The following is a 20,182-nucleotide window of genomic DNA, read 5'->3' on the forward strand; positions in this document are numbered from 1 at the left end:
TGGTCTATCTCCCTGGTAATAAGAGGCATCAGAAACAGGATCTTGGAGGAATCTCAAGACTTCTGTTATTCACTTCCTTCAGAAGGCTTTTGGAGACCATAGCAGTGCTTACATAGAAGACCCTGACCAGATGAATTAATATGTTGGAGAGCCCTGTGCAGGGAATTCCAACACTGGGTGCTGAAGTTTCCCATTGAAGGCATTAGAAACGGAGGAGAGGGAAAAGATGTTCCAAGCTTCAAGGGGAGTTTCCCTCTTGATGGGGATGTGGAGGCTGGCAGGAAGCAGAGAGGGAGAGAGATGAGATCAGCGTGGATGGAATTATACCAAAAACCTTCTACCATTAAGAGCAGAAAGGAAGGCATCCAATATCTCAGAGCCAGTACAGAACATCCACCTCAGGTCTCTGCAGCAGAGGTGACCCTGAGCTGCTCAGGATGCAGGGTTTGCATTGCGCTATAAGATGATGCTATGGGGCAGTGCTGTGAGGTGACCCTATGGGATAGTGCTATGGGGTAGCACTATGGGGTTACACTCTGTGCCCTCCTAGCCCCGTTCCTCTGCTCTGAATGGAAGCAGAGGGATTTCCAGCACAAAATGGAGGTGCTGGGATCACCTTCCGCTGCTGCCTCGTACCCGCAGCTGCTGTTGGCTGCTGGAAACCTGAGTGCTGCTCCTTGCAGCAAAACCCTGTGCTGTGTGAGATAAACCTGCTGCCTGCTGATGAGCGGAGCTAAAAGCTTGCCACTAAAGCAGGTTGGCAGCCCCCATGCTGGCCTGTCCCATGGCCATAGCACAGAGCTCAGTGCAGGTCTCTCTGTCGGTGTCAGCCTCCACCTGCTGAGCAGGGCAAGGCAGAGCAAACAGCAGAGATCTCAGAGGGTCACCAACAGAAATCGAGTTCATGGTTCTGAAAATAGCTCTCTATGTGCCAGAGCAATTGGATAATTCTCATTTTCCACAAGGGAAAAATCTTATTTGTTTCTGTCCGAAGATGTGCTGCTCTGACAGTGCTCACCCCATATGCTGCTCTAGAGGGAATGTTCCTTCTGCTTTCCCTGTGTTTTAAAGGAGGTTTTGAATTTATTCCTTTTTAGCAGACATAGATCCATCACCAAAAGCTCATGTGGGAGCAGGGAACACTGTGCCCCTGCTGATACCATGCTTTCCCTGGGCCTTGCTGGGCAGATGGGAGAGAAAATGGGCAAACCCAGGGAACCTCTTCTTTGAGAGTGGTTTACGACTGTAATAATGCAGAGTCTGTCAGCTCAGAACACCCTTCTGCCCTAAGCATCAGCAAAATGTCTGTGGGCACTGATGGCTTTACATGGGAGTATGAAGGACATGGGCTGCATTCACCCAGAGCTCCCAATTACAGCTTCCCATCCAGAGGGGTTTTGATACAGGATGCAGAAACAAGGTAGAGAGGATATAAATTATGGCATCTAGGCAATGATATGTGCTGCACAGAGATCTGAAGAAGTCTTTCTGCTTCATTTTGGACTCTGATTGTTTTTGCCTTTATATTGGCTCTATTTCAAGGGGAAGACACTGCATATCGGCACCTGAATGTTGGCTGCTCTCTGTTCACATCTTCACTGTGCCCCTAAAAAAAAAAAAACCATAATGCCACCTCCACCTGTGAAAACAGCACCAGAGTGCATGGTTATCTTATATTAAGCTTCACATAAGGGAGAGGAGATGTGCAAACTGAGCCTGTTGCCCCAGACCTGATGTGAAGGGCTGTTCTGGAGGAAGCCAGGTAGCACCATGGAGATGAACTGATTCAATCCATGGTACAAAATGTGGTGAAGATAAAGTTGTAGTGGGGTAGCTGGGCTGGAAGAAGGGGTCTGTTTGTCACCTGAGAGCTGTGCTTGTGCTGCCCTGTCTGCTTCTGACTCCTTTGTGCCTTCCTTCCCCTTCCAGGCTGCAGCTATGACAAGCAGATGAGGCCCTTTGCTGACGATGTCTGCGTTGTTCCAGAAAAATTTGAAGGTTAGAGAAAGAGTAACTTCTTTTAAATGGGGTTATCCAGCCTCTGTGCTCATGGCTTGGCCACTGCCTGCATTGCTCATAGTGGATTTGCTGTGATTCATGAGCAGCTCTTTGGCACCCCATTTCCTGAGCATCTTTAGCAGCAGATTCTAACGATTGTATCTTAATTGGGAAGTGCATTAGAGCTTCTAGAAGAGCTGCTGGTGAATTTGCTGCTTTGGTTAGCGTGAACTGAAATATTCTGGGTAAGCTTTTATGGGATGTGCTCTCTTTGCATCTGTGTTTTACCCTCAGAAGCAATTTGTTTGTCCCTCTCAACAGGTGACATCAAGCAGGAGGTTGGAGGGTACCGGGAGGGCCCCCCCTACCAGCGGAGGGGATCTCTCCAGCTTTGGCAGTTCCTTGTGGCTCTATTGGATGATCCCACCAACTCCCACTTCATCGCCTGGACTGGAAGAGGGATGGAGTTCAAGCTGATTGAACCAGAAGAGGTGAAGCCCTCTTGTTTCTCTGCAGGCTCAGGGGGAGCAGCTGCTGACCTCTGAGACCCCCAAGTCCAACCTCAGCCCACCCCCACCAATCACATCTCAGTGCCACACTTTCGCTGTTCTTAATGTCCTGCAGGCAATTGGAACTGCTGAGCCCATGCTATCATTTGAGCCTCTTCCTTAAATGCTGTAAATGTTTCTATACGGACTGTGGTCCCCTTTATCCAAAGTTGATCGGCTGGATGGTGTTCTCTGTTTACAGCTGCTCACATGCTCTGTGGCTTTATCCTGCAGGTAGCCAGGCTGTGGGGCATCCAGAAGAACCGGCCAGCCATGAACTACGACAAGCTGAGCCGCTCTCTTCGCTACTATTATGAGAAAGGCATCATGCAGAAGGTGAGTTTGCAAAGAATCAGAGAATCATACAATGGCCTGGGTTGAAAAGGACCACAGTGCTCATCTGGTTCCAACCCCCTGCTGTGTGCAGGTCGCCAACCAGCAGCCCAGGCTGCCCAGAGCCACATCCAGCCTGGCCTTGAATGCCTGCAGGGATGGGGCATCCACAACCTCCTTGGGCAACCCTTTCCAGTGCCTCACCACCCTCTGGGAGAAAAAATTCCTTGTAATATCCAACCTAAACCTCCCCTGTCTCAGTTTAAAACCATTCCCTCTTGTCCTATCACTGCCCACCCCCATAAACAGAGCTGGAGCTTTTGTGCCACTCGTGATGGTCCTTTTGACAGAGCCAGGAAGCCCTGCAGGTGCACCATATCCTTGGCTCGCTGATTTACTCACTCCTTATCCACTCTCTGCAGCAGCTAAATGAGGATGGTGCAAAGGAGCTGAAGCCAGGAATGCCATAAAGAATTTATGGCTCCTCTCTGTATTATTTTCCTGCATATCAGTAGTAAGAAGAGCTTGAATTTAGGTAGCTACAAAGGTGTACGATCAGCTGAGAGAGAGATCCACTGCCTGTGGCTTGGCCCTGCGTGGTGGGGATGTTCTCTCCCAGATCCAGGACATTGGAGGGGATAACTATGTGTGACACTGTGCTGGGCAATGAGGTGGTTGGCAGCATCCTCTGCTCTCTCTCTCCCTACAGGTGGCAGGGGAGCGCTATGTCTACAAGTTCGTGTGTGAGCCTGAGGCTCTGTTCTCTCTGGCCTTCCCTGACAACCAGAGGCCGGCCCTGAAGGCAGAGCTGGAGCGGCAGATCAGTGAGGAGGACACGGTGCCTCTGTCCCACCTCGATGAGAGCACTGCTTACCTGCCTGACCTTGGGAGCCTTCCCCCGCAACTCTACGGCAAAGGCTACACCTACTAGAGCTGCTGGAGCTGTGTGCCACCCTGCTTGTGTATATAAGGAGATGTCTGGTTAGTATCCAAGCTGTATAGGTGTTTTCCCAGGCCAGCCTGGGGCTGCACGGAACTATGATACCTGCTGTGGGCAGGAGAAAGTGTTCAGGTTGACGTGTGGATGGATAACCAGGGGGTTAATGGGGCTGCTGGGTGCTGGTGGTGCCAACCCCATATCTGGCAGGATGGAACCACTCCTCAGTGTGAAGTCATCACCTGAGCAGGGCAGCTGTGGCTTCCCAGCATCACAGGTGGTTGCTGCCTACAGCAGGAGCCCACCTACAACATCTCTCTCCTTGGCAGAGGTGATACCATCCTGCTCAGCTTTTTCTCACAGCTGGGGATGCTACAGCTGCTTCTGGCTGTGTTCCTCCAGTGCTGATTCCCTGGGTATTCTGCCCTCAGCCAGAAGCAGCCCAGACATGTGCAGATTCACCTCCTCAGGGCCAACCTTCCCTTCTGCCCAGAAGAGCTGTGCCATGTGGCTGCAGACCAAATGCCTCCCCCAGAACTGCTCTGTTGGCACTGAGAAATACCCATCTTGTATGTGCATGCTCCTGCATTGCCACCTCCTTGCCTGCAGCACCTCATGCCAGGGCTGCTACATATTTCTGAGCTGGGCAGCTGAAGATGTGGGCCAGAGTGAGAGCACTCTGTGTGCATGGCTCTGAAACCAGCACAGAGCAACCACAGAGCTGCCTTACTCTGTGACTCAAATCAATGTCATTGCCTCTGCAACCTGTGCAGCAGTGTGGTGTGGCTGTTTCAGTCTAGACAAGGGCTAGAACCATCTCCAGGATCTTTGGAGGCTCATGGGCTTGGCTAGAAAATCATCTGAGGTGAAAAGAACCTGAGAGGGAGGGGGGAGGGATTATGAAAATGCTCTCTGGAATAGCTTAAAGCAGAGCTCTTACCATCTGAATTTAGACCTAACCTCTGCATGTGTTTCCTTCAAAGAGGTAAAGTCTGAAGTGGGGGAAAGGCAAATATATCTGCAGCCCAAAGCAGCACTTTAACTGTTTTTCCACAATAGTGAAAATTCACAGTGGGCACCACATCCCCAAGGAGAGGTGCTGCATTTCTTAATTAATAATTGCAATCTGTTGCCCATTTGGGTGAGCAGCAGCGTGGTGAATCTGTACCAAAACAGCTTCTTTCCTCCTTGACTGAAAGACCCATTCCCTCTGTGCTTCAGCTCTGCAGGGCTGGGGGAGGGGGTAGAGGAGCAGCCTCCTCTTCTGCTGCCTTCCCATGCTCAGCCCTGGGCTCCCAGCCCTGCTGCCTCATCCCACTCCACCGAGTGCCTCCGCTGTCCCAAAGTGATGGCAAAAGGAGACCCTGCTGTTGGTATAATCTGCCTTTACTATTTATGAGTGTAAAAAAATACTATAATTAATAAATTGGTCTATGTCTTTGGCTGCTGCCCCTTCCTTTTAGCCCCCGGCTGTTCCACCAGCTTGCTTCGACTCGATGCCTCAAAGCTGTGGGATGGCTGAAGCAATTTGTTTTCTGGAGTTCTTTGGGCTACACTTGAGCCCATTCAAGTTTCCTTCCAGAAAGGAGGAGGGAGCTGATCATCAGGAGGATGACATTGCAGCCCATCTTTCACTCGGAGTTGTCAGTGCACGGATCAATGCTGCACGGAGCAGTTCTGGGAATCAGCAAGATCAGGTTCTCATAATTGAGGGGGGGGAGTGACCTCCAAAGGGCAGAGATTTATAATACCCACAGCAGAGAGTGGGAGCTTATGAATGCACTCTGCAGTCCCAGTTCAGCCAGGCCAAGGATGGTGGGGTGCCAAGTGCCACCACTCCTTGTGCAGCTCCTGGAGGTGCCAACTCCATCCCACCCTGCGTGGGAGTTTCCAGCACTCCAAAACCCAAATGCTCACAGTTGCAGCCAGCAGTGCTGCTTTTCTCCAAGCTGGATCCTTGTGGCACATCCATGGGTGCAAGGGGTTGTGCAGATGCTGCTCCTGCACAGCACTGTCCCTTCCCCCTATGAATTCCCAGCTCTGCTCCATGCTCGGTGGGTAGGAGAGGGAGGAAGGACATAGCTCACACCATTGCTCTTCATGGAAAAGCCCCCAGGGGCAATTTCTGCTCATGACAACGCTCTGCCACCTGGATGCAAGTACACCTGATATTCTCACACTTTCTACTATTGTTTCCTCACCCTATTTAAGATTTATCCTACTGGCTTATCCCTCGGGCTACGATGGTGCTTTGGGAGCAGCAGGAAATAAACCCTCAGCACTCATTTCTTTCCAATTTTACCTTTTTCTAGCATGCCTGTTCAACGGGTTGCTCCTGTTGCCATGGCCTTACTGTCCCTCTGCCTCCAGTAACAGCCCAGAGCCCAGCAGGATGTGCTGTAAATCTCTCACACAGAACACAATGCAAAGTTCCATTCTGGTCATAGTAAATAATTAACGTGCAACATTACAGCATGTCCCAGATGTACCCTTAAGTGTGTGATGTCTGGGACAAAGGAATGAGCCCTAACAGGTTGCCAAGTGGAGCTGAGCTCTCTTGAGACCACAGCTATAGGATTTTCTGAATTCAGAAAATGGAGCTTGGTGCAGGAAATATTCTACCACTGGATTCCATAAGGCTGAATGGTGATAATGAAGAAAAGCAACAGCAAATCTCGCCTGACCGGGAGGAGGATTATTAAAACAATGCAAACATCTCTCCCTGATCCAGCACAGAGTGCAGCAGGCACTGCTCCACTGCTTTGGTTGGTGCAGGTCCTGTCCCAGGAGCAGCAGACAGAATGCTGAGCAGTGCATGCCACACCATTACACGCCATGGGTGAGCACAACCCCAGGGGCACTAACAGCAGGACAACCAAACCCCTGCAAGGTTTTATGCAGGTGTTAACACTCCTGAAAAGGACACAGACATTGGGCTTGCAGATACGCTCAAGAGATTTGCTCTGCTAAATTCCTCAGCCCTATGATGCCACTTCTGCACATCTCCCCCTCCTCCTTGAATCACAGGAACAGGTGTCATCCACAATAGCAGCTCGTTAGCTGGAGCAGTTAATGGCACCTGAAGTGCCTCTCATCTTCTGGCTCAGCTCCATGGCACCTTTTTCTATTTCTCTAAGTGAGTTTGGGGTTCACTGCTGCCCTTTCTGCTTTCATTCCATCAGATAGAGACAGACAGAGCCCCCAGGGTCAAGCAGACACATCCCAGCAGCTGACAGCCCCAACCAAACCACTTTCTGCCTATCCAAAACCCTGGCCATAGTTCAAGGATCCCAGTACAAATGAATTAAATGTGAGTTATTAAAGAGGGAACAACAACAAAAAAAAGCAAGGCCAAGAAGACCAACCCCATAAACAGCACAGCAGGCACAGCAATTTTGAAGCATTTGCATTAATGCACAAAAGGAACATAGAAATTATGAAAATTATGAAAGAAATCGGTGCAAGGATGCACACCTGAGCACAGGTGAGCAGTGCCTGTGTTCACCACTGGTGCTGCAGGGGCTCTGAGTGCTCTCCCCGACTCTGATCCTTAGGTTTCCCTGGATTTGTAGTGCAGAAGGTCACACCTCCATGCTCAGAGGCAGCTCACTGCAGGAGGACCCCAGGGCTCCAGCAGACACCCAGAGGGCAGAGCTTGGCAGCCGTGGCCCTCAGCACTGCTCAGTATCACCTGTGTCACCCAGCAGCTCCTCCTCCTCTTGCTGGCTCTGCTCAGGTGCACCAGTCTGACAATGGATTTCCATCAGCAGAGTTTTCAGGCACTGACAGTGGGGCAGAACTTGGTGGTAGAAATGAATGGTAACACTTCCAAAACAGCCAGGAGCCACCAGGATCCAATTTGTTTCCACTTCTTTGCTTTTATTCTGGCCTGTTGTTTCAAAAAGAGAAGAGAAACTTTTCTGCATTCAAGGATTCCCTCCTTTCTTTCCTGAACACAGACTGCTGGCCAAGCAGCTCCCTGAGCTCCAGCACCATTTTCAGCCCAGACCAAGCAGCACAACGCAGCTCCAGCACAGAGATACCAGCCCAAGGATTTATGCAGGTGACAGAAAATGCACACACAAAACACGTGTGCTAAAAATGGGTACTCACTGTATTCCCAGCTGGCTTGAAGAGAACAATACATTCATAAATGAAAAATTCCACACAAGTGCTAATGGGTCGACATCACAGCCCCTCTGCAATCGTCACAGAAAGCTCATGGAAACTGAATTACTACAAACAAAGCCCCTGTTGTATAAGGAGCACTTTGCTGTCACACTGGCTCTGGTAACAAGCCCATTAATGAGGCTAAAGTAGTTACTATAGCAGATGGAGCACGTGTGAGGGCGGCTGTAAAAATCACATTTATCTTTCTTGCATAAAGGGCAAAAGGTTGGACTTCCAGGAAGAAATAAGACCTACAAAATAAGATATAAAAACATATACAACTATGTATATATATATATATAAACCAACCATAGCTTGATGCAGCTCACTAGCACAAGCTGGAGGCAAATAACAGTCTGCCTGCCAACCATTGGGGAATGGCACTCATTGCAACCCTTCAGTTTAATCGTGCCCAGTTATTCACTCCCTGTATCCTTTCCCCCTTTATTTGTAGCTAATTCACTGCTAAGCTTGTTCTCTGCCAGCAGGCAGAAGGGAAATGGCTCAGAAGAGGATTCAATAGGACAACTGCATCTGCACAGTGACACAAGGAAAATAAACAGCCTCCAAACGTACAAAGTTTCTAATTCTATTTAGCTCTGTAAAGATGTAACAGCAGAGAAGAGCTCAGGGTATTTATAGAACATAATAAAACAGTATATACAACATCCCTGTCCACTTCTGTACATAAATACAACATATCTCCTTTTCAGATTGAAGCATATTTCTTGGTAGCTGAATATATATAGAACAACCAGCCAAGTTCTTTCTACTCATTTAAACAACTTTAGCAAACAAAAAAGTTGGAGATCTCCATCTATGGCACCAAATAAGTTTCATCTGTTTGCAACAGCAAAAAAAAACAATTTACAGATACCTCCAGCATGACATAGTGCACACCAGGCAGTCAGATCTGCTCTTAAATAAGGAACTGTTACACCGTGTTTTACAGACATTTCAGCTGTAAGAGAATATTCTATTGAAAAACCAACAGTTGTGATGTCACCAAGCACTGTAAGTGGAAATAAAACACATGACACATTGTAGAGAAAGTCCAAACATCTGCAACCACTTATGCTCATAGACAGAGCCGTGCTACAGAGTGGATGTGGTTAATTACCATTTGATATACTAGCCTTCAGCACATGGGAGATGGTGAGGAAGGATAAGACTTGCAGTCTGACCTGTGCCATTATCCAAGTATAACAGACATTCTAGCTGAGTTTCAAGGGATCTTTCCTGCATTATTCCAAAACCATAGATACTAAATAGCTCACTGCAGAAGGGACAAATAGTTAAAGTGAACAGGAAAAATGCAGAACAAGCAGCACCCTCAAAACAACCACTGTCTGAGAGTGTAAGTTGAAATAAATCCCTTAGCAGAGTCAAGAAATAATTCTGGTCATTCCAAACAGTGAGGTTGGTTAGCAGCTATTTCTTAACCACTGCCTTTTTATTGTTGTTGTTCTGCTCAGATTTCTGAGCCTTAAGGTTTCGTCTCAAAAAAAGAAAGAAAGAAAAAAAAAGGGAATGACTCCAAGTGTTTCAAGGGCCGTTTCTGAAGTGATGCAGCACAGAGGACATTTGTCACATGCTGTAGAAATCTGAAGAGCAGCTGACATAAGCAAGCACCGCCCCCTTGTGCTTTTTCTCTGAAAGCACCTCTTTTCTGTCAACTTTGTAAGTCAACTCCAACTGCAAGCGTTCTAAAAGAAAGGACACTTGCTTTTAAACTTGCTTTTGGACACAACAGTCCAAAAAAATCACATAGAAAAGCAGTCTGTGGAGGAGGGCAGGGAGGTTATCGGCGTCGGAACGCACGCGATATTCTCCAGGCGTTGGGCTCCTCGTAGCGGTTGTACAGAGGTTCAAGCCTCTGCTGCTTCTTCTGTTTGCTCAGTTTGGTTGGATCTGAAACCTTGAAGAACGCTGGTGCAAATTCCACCAGCCAGCGGGGATCAATGGTTGTCACTTCACGCATGTATTCCTTGGTGGTCAGCACCAGTTCGTGATACACCACCCTGTGAAAAGAGACAGCAATTTGGGATACTGAGATCTCCAAAGGAAAAAAACAAAAAGAGGCACGTCAAGGGCTGCACTTTATCTCTGATTCTTCCCTTGTTCAGCATAACACTCCAAAAGAACCCTCCAGAAGAACCATCTTCTTTTTTCCTCTCCTACTTCTTTAGCAAAGAAATGTTCCATTCAGTTCAAAACAATTCATTCTCTTTCTCAACATTCCACAAATCTCAATTCCACAAAACAGAAACACAAAACTATCATTAATTCAGTCCCAGCTTTGGTTCTAAACGAAAGTCTCATGTCTGCAGAGGCACACATTCTAGCAGTAGAAAGAGCCAAAAGCAGATTTGAAACTTCTCCCACTGCAGAAAGTCAGAAGCCTACACCTCGATCTGCATACTACAAATAGTGCACACAACAGGCTTTTAAGTTATGGAGTTTGAACTGAAATAGGAAATTACATGATATCCCTCTCCTTACATCAATTAGACAACAAAAACTCATAAAACCATGACACCTTACCATTCTGGCTGCCTGTTGAAGAGAGCACTGGATGGGTGAATATAGACTACTTGTTGATCAATGAGTGTTCGATAACCCTCCTGAGGATCCTTCTTTGCTGCATTTCGGAAGAAACCACTGCAAATGGCCTTCTGGACTCGGACTGTTGCCTTGCCACAGGACACCACATCCAGTTTGTGCCTGCCAGAAAAGAGTTAGGGAGAAAAAAGAAAAAAAAAAAATCAGAGTTCTACACATCCAAGTGGAGCCACTATCATCAGATTAATACATTTTATTGAGTTACCGTAGTATAAGAACAGTACAAAGTCAGTACCTGTTCCTCTGGAGATGCTCACCTGTCCATAATGCCCAACATCTGCTTGCGGATGTCCTGTGCCCTGCGTAAGGAGCGGGCTTGGATAAAGTTTTCGTAGCACCAAGGATTGGAAAACTTATTGTTCTTCCAGGAATTGTACACAGCCAGCAGAGTGAGGTGGTCACCTTCTGTCTGATGGAACTTGGCTTTCTTCTGATCAGCAAGTGCTTGTTTATCCTAACACATAAAGTATGCATCCATCATTTACATCTTACCAGAGGTACTGAAGCAGTGGCTTTGACCCTGCTGCTCTTCCAACCCCTCCCCACTTGTCCAATCTGCTCATAAGCCATTAATTAGACACTGTATTATATTATCTGTTAACTTCATTTTGCTCTAAGTTGCAGCAGGCCATCCTAACAAAGAACCGATGGTTTCAAGAGCAGTCTGATGCAAAAGAATCCTACCACAGCACATTCTGCTGCTTGCTGACTTAAAAGCAATCATCAGTGGTTTGTCCTGGAGAAATACATTCCATATACATGAAAATGACAAAGCCATCCTGATCTGCAGAGCTAAAGCTGACTTGGTTTAGGATTATTTGTATTTACTGGGAAAAGAAAAAGACTTGTAACTTCCATCTTCACATGCAAAGAAACTACTAGCATCCCCCCAGCTACAGAATGTCCAAAAAAGGTAGCAGATATGCAATGCATGAACCATCAGGTTTCTTTTGGCAGATATGCTCACTCCCTAAGACTTAAGGCAGTCACCACAAAACGAACTCATATTGTAACAGTGCTTCCTCTCAGCAGCATTCCTTACCTTCGGCCTGTAGAACACATTCTGAACAGACAGCATGGAGACTATTGTCAGCATTTCCTCACTGCATCCCAGATGTACAGACATGATCAACATTTTACACAACATGGGTTCCAAGGGGAATTCTGCCATCTGCAAAAGAATTGTTTCAGAGTACCCTGAAAAGTCTCAAAAAATCTTGAGTTCCCTCAGTGGAATAGAGAAAAGCTCTTTCTCCTATGCTTTCTCATCAAAACTGTGTGTATTACCCAGAATAATTATATTCAACATTAAATTATTTGTCTATACACACAATCACAAGGATATCTCAAGACTTACAGGAGATTATTTCACATATTCATATAAGTAACCTTATGAATAAGCGAAAATAACAGCTGATCCTTAAAAAGCAGAAAATACACAACAACATCTCCATGTCACCCTCTAAACACTGGCAATCCAGACAGCACCAAGAAGTGTTTTATTTAGCTTACCCTGCGCCCAAGTCGAGTGAGTAATCCCTCATCATCCAGAGCTCCCAGAGTGTACAGCTGCTCCATGGCAGTGATGAGAGTTTCCATTGGGGGAGCATCCATAAAGTCAAAGGACAGCAAATCATTGATGCCCATAGCCTGAGCAGAGGGAGTGGACAAGAGGCAAGTTACAACACGGAGGAGAAGGAAGACACCAAACTCCAGCCAGAAATACATAAGCATCAAAACAAAACACTAACTTCAACTGACTGAACCCCCATGGAAAGGGTTGAGGCAGAGCCTAATTCACTGAAAAGTTTATAATCAGGCTGACTTGCTTAAAGTCAGAAAAATACCCACCTTCAGGGAGAGTACTGTACTGGCTAAATTTGTTCTCTGGATTTCAGGCACGTTGGTTGTTAGCATTTCATCTCGATAAGCACGCTCTGTGTACAGCCTATAGCATTTCCCAGGTCCTGTTCTCCCAGCTCTTCCTGCTCGCTGCTTTGCTTGAGCCTAAAGGCAAAGAGGCATGTCAGTGAACAGGTGTAAACAGGTACCATTAAAAAATGTGAAGTAAAAGAATTATTCACCATTTTATTTGTTGTGATAGATAAAAAGATTTCCAGTACGTCCCAGAAAAGTTACATTTTCCTTAGCATGGCCACAAAGAATCTCAAGGAGTTTTCAAAAATGCAGTTTTATCATTGCCTTACTTTGCTTCCGTGTGCTTGGATTCCACACCATTTAAATGCATGTTAACAGCAGGAAATAAAAGCATTGAGTACAGAATGCCTACCTGTGAGATTGGTGTAACAACCAGCTGGTCAATCCCAGTCTTGGAGTTGTATACCTTCTGCTTCACAAAGCCAGGGTCGACTACATAATATATTCCATCAATAGTAAGCGATGTCTCAGCAATGTTAGTGGCAATAACAACCTATAAACAACAGCTTGCTTCAGTAACCACTTTGTATAGGCATATATGCAACCAAAAACATTCTCCATGCTATGTAAAAGCCACCTTTTCTCCAAAAGTACTGCCCTTTGTTTGAAATTGTAACTATAAGGATCGGAAATGCTAAAAGTATGAGCAGCAGTGTAATATATCCAACTATTAAAATATGCCAGGAGAAAATGAAGTCACACTTAGCTGAAATTACCTTTCTGCTTCCTGGTGGGGCTGGGTCGAAGATCCTGGTTTGCATTTCACTGGGTAAGGCTGAATATACTGGGAGGATAATCAGCTCTGGAACATCAGGTCCCAGAGATTTCATCCTTTCATAAAGGATCTCACAGGCTGTGTCAATCTCCTCCTGGCCAGTTAGAAACACCAAAATATCACCTACAAAGGAAGTAAAATACGCATAGGATCAAATATGCTTAGTACAGCTCCTGTATTACCACATTTCATATGACACCTTTCCATCTGAAGCAGAGAGCCCCACTTTTGCTAGTCCCCTCAGCCAGAAGCAACACACTTTGTCTTTCACCCAGCATCTTTAGCATTTTATTTACTGTATTTGCAAACAATAGACAAGAGTCTCTGTTCTGCTCCTGCTACCAACTGCATTCCATGAGTCAGAAAGATATTGCTCACAGGTTACAATCCCTCAGTTACTGATCACCCAGACTCACCATCCATGAATCACGACTCTCCACTCACCTGGTGGTTCAGTTAAGTGGATCTGCATTACTGTAATCAGACTAGCATCCAAATAATCTGTCTCTGGCTCTTTTGTGTACAGAATTTCGACTGGGTATGTTCTGCCAGGAATTGTGAAGATTGGAGCCTCATAGAAGTACTGAGAGAACTTGACAGCATCCAGTGTTGCCGACGTCACTATCAACTTCATATCCTGCCGTTTCTGCACTGTCTGTGGCAGGAAAGAAAGTACTCAGGTCATTTATTGTCTTTGGGACAACTAATACATGGCAATTGACTTCAGTTAAAGAAATATTTCGTACTGAAGAAAGAAACGTGACCAACTGTCTCAGGCAATTTGACAAATAATTGGGTGACTCATTCCAGCATTGAGAATTTCAAATAATGAGTCACTGAGGTCACATTTCAAACCTTCCTTAGCAGCACCCATCACAGAAAGCTTTGGTCAGAGAAGACAGAGCAACGCAATAGCATTCCTCTGCTCACCCAACATTAAAAGCACCTTGGAGAGCTAAAGCTTTTTGTTTCTGTTGAATTTTGCTTGCTTTATCTTCACACAGAGAAAAAATGTGGATAACAAATTATTAGGAACATAGCTTTGCTTCTTAAGAAACTCAGCATTGAAATGAACTTGACCTGTGTGGCCTTTCCTTTCCCAGTGGGCTCCTACCTGTGTATAGCACACAGGGGACATCAGAGCAATAAAAATCAGATATGACATTACCTTCTTCAAGAGTCCAAAGAGCACATCTGTGTGAATTGTCCTCTCGTGGGCTTCATCCAGCATAATAATGGCATACTGAGTCAGATCAGGATCTATCAAGCACTCTCTCAGTAACATACCATCTGTCATGTACTTGATGACAGTTTCAGGGCTAGTGCAGTCTTCAAATCGAATGGTGTAGCCAACCTAAGAGGATGAGTTGAATAGAAAACACACCATTTTTACATTAAAACTGAATCTGCATCCAAAAGAAGTAATTACCACCATTAGTTCTTAGTTTGATTATTATGCCAGCCAATTTTAGAGCTTACAAGGGAACACACACACGTACATTAGCAAAAAAAAAAACAACAACCAGCTCCACTACTGATTTCTCCTGCTTTTCTTCATGATTATTCTGGCACATCATTCAACTCTGAAATTCACCTCTTGTCCCAAACAGCAACCAAATTCTTCTGACACTCTCTTTGCAACAGACATTGCAGCCACTCTGCGAGGCTGAGTGCATCCAATCTTTCCTCTTGATGTATACCCTGCCTCAGCCAGGTATTGAGTAATCTGTGTTGTTTTCCCAGATCCTGTCTCTCCAATAACAATCAGAATCTGGTTGTCGTGCACAGCCTAGAAAAGATCATTAAAAATACATATATGAACAGTTCCAAAAATGAGAACAAGCAAAAATAAACATAGTATGGTTAGGACTAGACTGAAAACCTACTTCTCTTGCTCCAGCTGACCCAGACCAAAAGTGATATCCTCTTACTGAAAGAGTCTGCAAACTTCTCAACCACGTAGCTGACAAGTCTCTTTGCCCATGTGATTCTAGTTTTAATTTTGGTTTACTAACATACATATTTGTAAGTAAAAATAATTACTCTGAGTTACAGCTCTGCACTTACCAAATGGTTATTCACCTACTAACAAGCTAAGACAACATTTATATTAAATTACTGCTTGTTCAAACATAATTTCAAGTCTTACTTGTATCAGCTGCTCCTTCAGTCTGAAGATTGGGAGACTCTCTCTCTGCTCAATGATAGAAAGCTGTGTCTTCTTACCATAAGAGGCTTTGTTGCCACCAAATGCATGTTTCTTCCACTCTGGGATATCATTGGGCATCATCCCAATACCTCGCATGTTTGCAGCTATTTGTCTTCCATCCACTAGAAAAGAAACAATTTCATTATCACATTTAAGTTCACACAGCACAGATCCCCAAAATCCTGCTCCTATCACTCCATCATCCACACCTTCTATATTTTTCTTGTGTACTTATGCATTTTCAAAGTTCCTAGATATATACCCCCTGTATTACATTAATTTCCAGGTTAAAAACAAATAAAATTGTTTCACTATCTATCTTGCTATTTAGTAATGCATCCTCAGCTGCCACAAAAAATGCACAGTTCACATTTAGATGTGTGCAGGCATACCATCAGGGAGAGGATCCACCCAGTGTGTATTGAGCCCCATGGGGATAGAATCCATCTCTGCTTCTCTTTGGGCTTGTTTAAGTTCCCTTCTTTCTTTAGCTAAAGCACTCTGCATCATTGCAGCCTGAGACAATGAACCATCTGGATTCTGAAAAGCAAGAAAAAACATTAAAATTTCAAGTGCTCCCAACTAAATCAATTAAATAAAGTGTACTGTTTTTAATCCTAAAAATCTCTTCTTACCTTTACTATTTTTATAGGACTCATATCCATGCTCTGTTTAGTATGACCTCGAAGGAATGGTGGTTCCTCTTCAACTAACTCAATCTCGAGATCTTCATCTAAAAATCAAGAAGTGGTAATTTTAACAGAAAGTTCTAAATGTTTTAGAAAATTGTGATATGTTTCACATTCATTTCACAGCAGAAATGTGATTCCTTATGTCCAGAAACATAAGGAATTAAGAACCATAAGATTACTTAGAAACATTACCTTCTTCATCATCGACTTTAGGAAGAATCCCAGTCTCCTCATCAAAGTCAGGAAACTCTTCCTTAGAAAGCACATTAGCAGCAATCATCTGGTAAGAGAATGAATAAAACATGAATTTATCCCCATCAACAAACACAGCTTACACCCATCAGGTCTCAGTTCTTATGATACTGTCAGACTTGCAGTCAGGAATAAAGGAATGTTCTGATTTCAAAACAAGGGACCATTCCTTTGTTGAGGACATTCTGGACACATCTCCCCAGCTCATCTCACCTCAGGACAGTCTTTCTGTTATTCTGCATAACATAAGCACGAGACAGCTGGCCAAAAAGTCCCGTAAGAAAGCAGCAGACTCTATACTTAGAGTCAAAGTATAAATTAAACTACGCACTGTATTTTAGACCACAAAACTTAGCAGTTTTACTGAATGACACCGTATTTCCCTCAAGACAAAACACACCTGCTTTATTTCCCATTTCTCTGGGTCTGAAATTCGGGTGAGTCGTTTCCGTTCCAGGGTATCATCCTCCACCTCCGGGGCATTCACCAAGGACAGGTGACTGGGTCTGTCAGGATTCCTCATAGAAGTTTCTTCATTGCTTTCTCCAACCAAGTTTCTCCTCCGATTTGGATTCAAGTCTTCCCCAGTGTCTTGATCAACATCCTACATTAGATAGATTAATTACTCAGCTCTACCTATGTTGCATCTAGACAAGCATAGCAAGAAGTTTCATCAGTCACTCAGGTGGGTGTCAAATCAAAAGAACTGTTCAGACTATTACATCAGAAACACACAGGAGAAACTAAAGAAAATGAATAAGAGATAACAGGTCACTTAAAAAACGAGCTACAGTTGTACCTCTGACCTGAAGAGTTACGTGTTAGCATTCACTAACAAGATAACAGAAAGAAATGTAATCTTTAAACATCTTAGCATCCCATAACTTCTACACTAAGCACCACAGAATGGATTCCACATCCAGTGGGATGTGACAATTCCATACCTTCATGCTCAGGCTGGTTTTGGATCCAGTAAAGGATAACACTTTGACCTTTACTCTTTGACCTTTGCTCACAACATCAGCAACGTTGGCAACACGTCCTTCTCTTCGAAGCTCTGAGATGTGGACCAAGCCCTCCCAACGCTTCCTGTAGGTGAAACAGAGCTATATGAGATGTTGAACATTATTACTCAGATGGTTCTTCAGATCATTCAGAGTCTGGATGAAAATATTTTGTTGTCAACTGTCTGTGTACGTTTTGTAAAAATAGTTAACATTCTCCTCTGTCTACCTTAGTTTTCTGAAACAGAACATGATTTTAGCAACAAAACTCAGTGTACCTTTTTGTAGCCCTGTAACCTCCTTAAGACACCAGCAGAAAAAAGCAGAGGCAGAACAGAACCAGATTTGTTGTCATTATTATAACATACCTCAGACCTTCCAGCTGCACAAAGCACCCAAACTGCATTATACTGGTGACTTTGCCATTGTAAATGTCTCCAATGGAAGGCTCCTCAGGAGGTGGACGGTCTACATGCTTGTCTCTCCATCTCTCATTGCTCTTCTCGATGTACTTGTCTCGATCCCTACGGTCCCTACTCGGACTCCTGCTCCTGCTCCTTGAGTGGTATCTGGATTTACCCCTGTTCCTGTCCCGAGTCCTGGAACGAGATCTAGAGCGAGATCTGTGCCTTCGTTTCCTGTCCCTGCTCCGGCTTCGGCTCCTCCTCTTTTTCTTTGCCCTTAACAAACAAAAGAAAATATATTCACACTGAAATTCCACAGAGCGAGCAGACAATATCAACTGCCAATATCCATTCCCTTAAAGATGAATTAAAAACACACCGGTGGTCGCTGTTCCTTTGTTTGCCTTGCCTGTCTGCAGTAGGCATCAGAGCTTCAAGTTCTTTAAGTGCATCCGCTGCCACTTTCACATCATCTTCATCCAGCATATTCTACAAGAACAGAGAATCATTCCATAAGACAGCTGAGAAAAAAATCCATCACAGAGAATTCACCTACAGAAAAAATTATCTCATGCATTTCTATTCAGAAAGAATACAAGTTAAAAGAATGCAAGTTAAAAAAAAAGATCAGGCAGAATATATGATAGGAAGAAATGAAAAGTGTAACAGAGCTACTTTATTTTGCCACAATAATGTGCCAATCTGCTTCTACATAAAAGACAGCTTCATCCCAACACCTCAAATTATTACTGAGCTACAAAACGTAAGTTTGTAGAAGCAACTGTTTGTAACAGCTATTCCTGCTGACTACATCCAATAATATCAGCCTTCGGGCTCTTTTATGTTTTATTTCTCAGTCTGCTCTTATCCATGCTTTGGCTGGAGATACAAACGCTAATGTGAAGAAAAACTTGAAATAAACAGAGACATCAAAAAAGCCACAAACTGCGTTTTTGCACACTCTTGAAAGAAAACTGAAATCGTAACCTTACCCTAACGTTGGGATTGTCTGGCCTGCAAAGGGCTGGAAATAATTCCTTCAACCTTTCCTTTTCCGACTTGGGTTTGACAACAGCCTCTGATTTGGAAATTAATAAAACAAACAAATGAGAAAATTTTGAAGAGTCAAAATGATTTCTGCTCAGCCTATCTGAAATTAAATATAAAGTTTCAGCCGAATACAAAGGTTAATACAGATCTTATAGATTTTAGAATACTAACATATATTGCTCTGTATAAATACAGACAAATATATATTGTCTCTATAAATACAAGCAAAAACTGCAAAGGACATGAGAGTACAGTTTTGTTACTTTTATTTCTTTTTTGCTGAATTGATGAAAGGGAAAAGACTTCACTCACCTTTACTCGTAGATGGCTTTGATGGAGGCCGCATTGTCTGTATGAGACGCAGCAAGTTACTAATAAGGGAATCCTGAAAAGGAAAAGGAAGGCTTAGATCTAAGAAGTGACAGCATCACTTTTGTTCATTATTACAAAGCACAACAGAGGAGTAAACAACAGGGCAAAGAAAACTGAAAGCTGAATATTGCATAGCTCTGCAGTTGAAAAAAAATCAGCAGCCAATGCCCACAACTCTCTTTGATAAATCAGGACAAAGGAATACACAAAAAGCATTCAGATCTCACTTACAGTGAACTCAGCCCCATTCTTTTGGAGAACAGTTTTAAACGTGTCAAACGTGGTGTTTTTCTCGGCGAGATTGATCACAAATTCGGCTACAAAGAAAGAACACAAAGTCAATCAAACGAGGGCAGTGCCTAGCGAGATCCATCTATCTACAGGGCGGCGGTTTCCCTTTCTGGGAGCTCACATCAAATTTCGTCACAACGTTTCTTCGGAAGACTTTTTTAATTGTTCTGAGTACCAAAAGCCCTTCGCTGAAGGCCTTGCAGCCGTCAGGCCCAGCTACAACCGCCCTCCCCCCGCAGCTGCCGCCCCGCCTCGCTCACCCAGGTCCTTGTCGTTGATGCCCAGGTGGTTGTCGAGCTCGGTGCAGACCTTGGAGACCAGTGACAAATACTCGAGCTTGGCGAGCTCCTCCAAAGCCGCTAGATCCGCCATAGCTTCCCCCGCATACCCGGAGCCACTTCCGCATCCGGGAGGCACCGGAAGTCGGGCTGATCATAGAGAGGATGTGGGTGTGCTAGAGAGGCTCGCTCCGTAGCCAATCAGCGCAGGCGGTGGGCGCTCGGGGCGAAGGAAGTGCCCGTTGCTAGGCGACGCGTGCCGCCGCCATGTCGGCCTTCCACTGGGAGGCGAGGCGCAGACAGGCGGCG

General features: G+C 44.8%; 2 protein-coding genes and 1 long non-coding RNA gene across 3 annotated transcripts in view; 1 reads left to right on the top strand and 2 right to left on the bottom strand.

Moving 5' to 3' along the window:
- Positions 1-5,259, top strand: part of ETV4 (ETS variant transcription factor 4) — a 14,880-nt gene extending 9,621 nt beyond the window's left edge. Inside the window, exons 8-11 of the mRNA XM_010724558.3 lie at positions 1,930-1,998; positions 2,320-2,489; positions 2,781-2,882; positions 3,589-5,259. Of these exons, the coding sequence (XP_010722860.1) occupies positions 1,930-1,998; positions 2,320-2,489; positions 2,781-2,882; positions 3,589-3,810 (563 nt within the window). The 3' untranslated portion in view covers positions 3,811-5,259. The remainder of the gene's footprint in view (positions 1-1,929; positions 1,999-2,319; positions 2,490-2,780; positions 2,883-3,588) is intronic.
- On the bottom strand, positions 1,190-4,013 carry LOC116217486. The gene is made up of 3 exons (XR_004162088.1): positions 3,925-4,013; positions 1,865-1,972; positions 1,190-1,606 (listed from the first exon to the last, which is right to left on the bottom strand). It is a non-coding gene; the product is annotated as an uncharacterized LOC116217486 (long non-coding RNA).
- A 3,295-nt stretch (positions 5,260-8,554) lies between the features above and the next one.
- DHX8 (DEAH-box helicase 8) lies at positions 8,555-20,014 on the bottom strand. The gene is made up of 23 exons (XM_010724559.3): positions 19,856-20,014; positions 19,536-19,621; positions 19,245-19,317; positions 18,875-18,960; positions 18,262-18,371; positions 17,847-18,158; positions 17,419-17,563; positions 16,875-17,078; positions 16,415-16,502; positions 16,166-16,263; positions 15,923-16,070; positions 15,471-15,652; positions 14,916-15,110; positions 14,490-14,675; positions 13,766-13,976; positions 13,263-13,444; positions 12,899-13,039; positions 12,460-12,615; positions 12,121-12,258; positions 11,651-11,779; positions 10,866-11,062; positions 10,531-10,710; positions 8,555-10,007 (listed from the first exon to the last, which is right to left on the bottom strand). The coding sequence occupies exons 1-23, from the start codon at positions 19,965-19,967 to the stop codon at positions 9,788-9,790; spliced, it is 3,579 nt and encodes a 1,192-aa protein (XP_010722861.1). The 5' UTR covers positions 19,968-20,014; the 3' UTR covers positions 8,555-9,787.
- Positions 20,015-20,182: the final 168 nt, after the last annotated feature.

The sequence above is a fragment of the Meleagris gallopavo genome, chromosome 29 (genome assembly GCF_000146605.3).
Source record: "Meleagris gallopavo isolate NT-WF06-2002-E0010 breed Aviagen turkey brand Nicholas breeding stock chromosome 29, Turkey_5.1, whole genome shotgun sequence".
Classification (NCBI taxonomy): Eukaryota; Metazoa; Chordata; class Aves; order Galliformes; family Phasianidae; genus Meleagris; species Meleagris gallopavo.

What these genes read in the sequence shown, in the direction of transcription:
- DHX8 (XM_010724559.3), bottom strand. Translation starts at nt 19,967, where the DNA reads ATGGCGGATCTAGCGGCTTTGGAGGAGCTCGCCAAGCTCGAGTATTTG. An exon ending in GTCCTATAAAAATAGTAAAG is followed by an intron (nt 16,071 to 16,165) that starts GTAAGAAGAGAT and finishes CTTGCTTTTCAG; the next exon opens with AATCCAGATGGTTCATTGTC. An exon ending in TCTTTGGACTCTTGAAGAAG is followed by an intron (nt 13,977 to 14,489) that starts GTAATGTCATAT and finishes TTCCTGCCACAG; the next exon opens with ACAGTGCAGAAACGGCAGGA.